This window comes from Cajanus cajan, chromosome 6 (assembly GCF_000230855.2).
Source record: "Cajanus cajan strain Asha chromosome 6, NIPB_CcT2T_4, whole genome shotgun sequence".
In the NCBI taxonomy this organism is placed as follows: Eukaryota; Viridiplantae; Streptophyta; class Magnoliopsida; order Fabales; family Fabaceae; genus Cajanus; species Cajanus cajan.
In genome coordinates, this window is record NC_138522.1 from 25,836,960 (window position 1) to 25,840,687 (window position 3,728).

The window sequence follows — 3,728 nt, forward strand, 5'->3', positions numbered from 1 at the left end:
CCGATGACGAGAGCTTTATGTTTACTAAACATCATGACGCGAAATAGTAAACAAAATTAATATGGTCAATTTTGTTTATTTAATTTTTTTCATTATCAAAGAGTATCTGTTTACTGTTTAGGACAATTTTTTCTCGAAGAGGCAAATAGGTAAATATTCTTTTTTAATTTAAACTTTTTAAGAATCAAAATTTGATACCTAACTATTTGATTAAATCACGTGAATCTCTTATTACTTACTTCATTCCATTGTTTCTCAATTAGTTTAATTGATCATAATTTTTTTTAGAAAACCAATTATTTTAAAACAAATTAATTCAAATGTGTTCTCTAAAAAAAATTAATTCAAATGTGCAAGTACTTTATTTTATTATCACATTAAATATTTTATTATTTTTATTCTGTGAAAATCCAAGAATGCTGGGGAAATCAATGAAAATCATGTGAATGGTGTATTGGGGAGTAGACAGACATAACAATTTGCAACGGCTACTTTGTGTGTGGTTGTGTTGTGTCTCTCTCTTCCTTTTTCGCACGCAACATCAAAGACCACAGCTTTCATTTCAAAGTGTTAGGTGCAAAGAAAGTAAATTAAGAGAGAGAGGGAGAGAGTGAAAGAGCAAAAGAAACAAACACCCACTTGTGTCTTGCAATGGAATCTGAAAGAGAGCAACTTGTGGAAGCACAAGAACAAGAAAAAGAAGATGAAGAACAAGCATTAGTTTTGAAAACTACTAAAGTGGTGGAGTATTTGGTGCCAAAGATGTCAATTGAGCTTTTGTGCAAGTTCCCAGATAACTCTGCTTATGACTTTGACTACTCTCAGAGCACTATTTGGTCCCCTTTGCTTCCCAGACCCTATAGTCCCATGGATTTGGATCTTATCACTCCAAGGAAGCTTTCCTATGACATGGGTTTGGGAGCAAAATGTAGTGTCAACAAAGTGGGTTCTAAGCTTAGGAACAAGTTCAATCTCAACCTTGACTTCATCAAAAAACATAGCAAGAGTAAGAACAAGAAGGGGCCTTCAGATTTCTCACCAACACCCTTTAGAGGTGCTTGTAATCCCATCATGAACAAGGTAATTTTTTTATGTTTCTGTTTTCTCTTCTTTTTTACGTTTTGTGTCATTTTATTTTTGGTTTGTTTTAGAAATCTGAATATGGGCATTACTTTCTGAACTCAAAATTTGTGATAAATGTTGTTAGGAAACTTTATTATGCCCAAAGAAAATTAGTAAGATGGGAATGATTGAAATGAAAAAAATACAACATAACTTGTCTTTATCTATTAATAGATCTTATTTTTAATTAATACCTAATAAAGTAACCAGTCCAGCTAACTAACAAATTAAATGATGTTGAAAACTTGGTCTGCGGAAATCAATGCCGTCGATTTTTTTTTCTTCTCATTTTTCTGGTTGTGATTCTACCTTGTTTTCGATATTTTATTTTCTGTTTCGTATTTTATTGAAATCGACGAGTTTTTTTTTTTTTTTTTTTTTTTTTATGAATCTGAAATTCTGAATGCCGGTATTGAGCAAACATCTATTAATATTTGACTCAAAATTTGCGAAAAAATATATTACTTTTAAAACTTTCGTTGAAGTTGTTTTCCATATACATGCTCACTCCATTTGTTTGAGATCTTTAGATAATGAAAGGGGTAATTTTAAATGTTATCTACTGAAAACAACTTGTGTTTTCGTATTTGATCCAGCGATGGGCAAGAGCACTGAAAGCTGCCTCAAAACAGTTCAAGAAATGGAAGGTGAAGAAAGACCCCATTGCCCATATGATGCTACCCAGATCATGATTATTGAATATTTGTTTTGTTGGTGTTGTTATTACTTTCTGTAATTTTGGGATTTCATTCAATCACTAAATATTCTCTGTTTATCCATCATTTTTTGTCAAGGGGAAGAGTAAATTGAAATTAAAATGCATATATAAATGCAATTTTTGCTTGTTTGTTGTAGACTTGAGGTAAAACATGGAAGTTAAGGAACATACATAAAGAGGCTTCTTTGTATAAGTAAATGAAAACATCGCAATCTCGCAGATGGTGAATTACACGCTACTTTTTAACACTAAATAAACCACCAGTGTCATGAAGTGCACCACTATCTGCTTCTGCCATCGCCATATTTTCATAAAAAAATGTGATCACTAGAAACGGTATTGTTTCATTTTTATTTTCTTTTTGATTTGTTCTTATCTATCGTTGATAGCACTAACTAATCTTTTCATTATGTTAAAAATAAAGACACTTTAAAGCTGATCCAAAATTTAACGCGGCTACATACACCTCCTGATCTTATTTAAGTGTGCTTGAAATTGTATTGTTTCATTTTTTAAATGGGTATTGTTGAAATTTTTTCATTATATTTAATGAAAGTAAAATAACAATAACTTTTAATATATTAGTTTTTCTTTGTATTAATAAAATTTATTTAGAATTATAATTATTCAAGTAAAATCATAAAAAGATAATATAATGACTTACTCATCAATAAATAATCACAATAAAATAATCAAATCTACTTATAATATATATATATATATATATATATATATATATATATATATATATATATATATATATATATATATATATATATATATATATATATATAACTATACAATTGCTCAAATGATCAAATATATCTTTTTAAGTATCAATTAAGTATAACTACACAATACTACTAAAAGTGGCTTTTTTATCAAAATAAAAATAAAATAAAATAAAATACACGAAAAAAAAGAGTATTTTCCGGTATGAGTAAAAACCGCCACATGGCACGAACAGAAAGAGGTGAGGGGAAAAGGCGCTATTTGATTTGCGCAGTTGACACACCTAGCCAGATGCCATGTTTGACCAACTATAGGGTACTTGTTTGTGGGAATGATTTTATTAATTTTAGTATTTTAATTTTGTAGTTAAATTGTTATATATATATATCTCGATTGCTTGACATTTTAAAAGAGGAACAAAATAAAGTTGTACTTTGATGTTTCATTAGTATCATGAATTTTTTAACTACAACATTATTTTGGTGAATATTCATAGATGAATAATTAATGATAAGTTATTGTTTTTCGAAACATATTAAAGCCTTAATATATTGCTCGACATCTTGGAAGTGAAAAAAATACTAAGGATTTTATTAACAATTGACTATAGTATCACGACTTACTGAACCAAATATAATATGATTTTTGTAAATAGTTATGAATAATTAGTGTAATTAAAATGACATTTGACAAAAAAATAATATATACTTGATGGTTAATTAGCATTATCACTTTTTTTCCCTTTTAATGATACTTCTTGCCTCTAACATTTTACAGTCTAACAATTTTATTTTAAATATATTTTTTTGTAACTTTTCTCCAATTTATAAAATATATATAGTGAATTTTGACCCACATAAAAAAACATCACAATTAAGACAATTTTGTGTTAATTTTTCTAAAACCATCACATTTAAGATAATTTTGTAATAATTTTTTAATACAATTTTCCTGCGGCGGATAACTTTTGTGATATTGTGTATGTTGAAGGGCAAAATTCATGAAAGAAGTTTATTAACAAAAGTCACGAAATTGTAAAACTTTGAAGACAAACATTACAGATTAGATTATTGATAGCTGCTGTGTCTTTTATCTTTAATTAGCATGAACAAATTGTCACTTCTTTTTAAATAGAAATATTACTTATTGTGTTAAA

At 28.1% G+C, this 3,728-nt stretch overlaps 1 protein-coding gene across 1 annotated transcript; it reads left to right on the forward strand.

Annotated features, from left to right (window-relative positions):
* Positions 1 to 466: 466 nt before the first annotated feature.
* On the forward strand, positions 467 to 1,901 carry LOC109793327 (uncharacterized). Its single transcript, XM_020352793.3, has 2 exons — positions 467 to 1,080; positions 1,719 to 1,901. The coding sequence occupies exons 1-2, from the start codon at positions 652 to 654 to the stop codon at positions 1,812 to 1,814; spliced, it is 525 nt and encodes a 174-aa protein (XP_020208382.1). The 5' UTR covers positions 467 to 651; the 3' UTR covers positions 1,815 to 1,901.
* Positions 1,902 to 3,728: the final 1,827 nt, after the last annotated feature.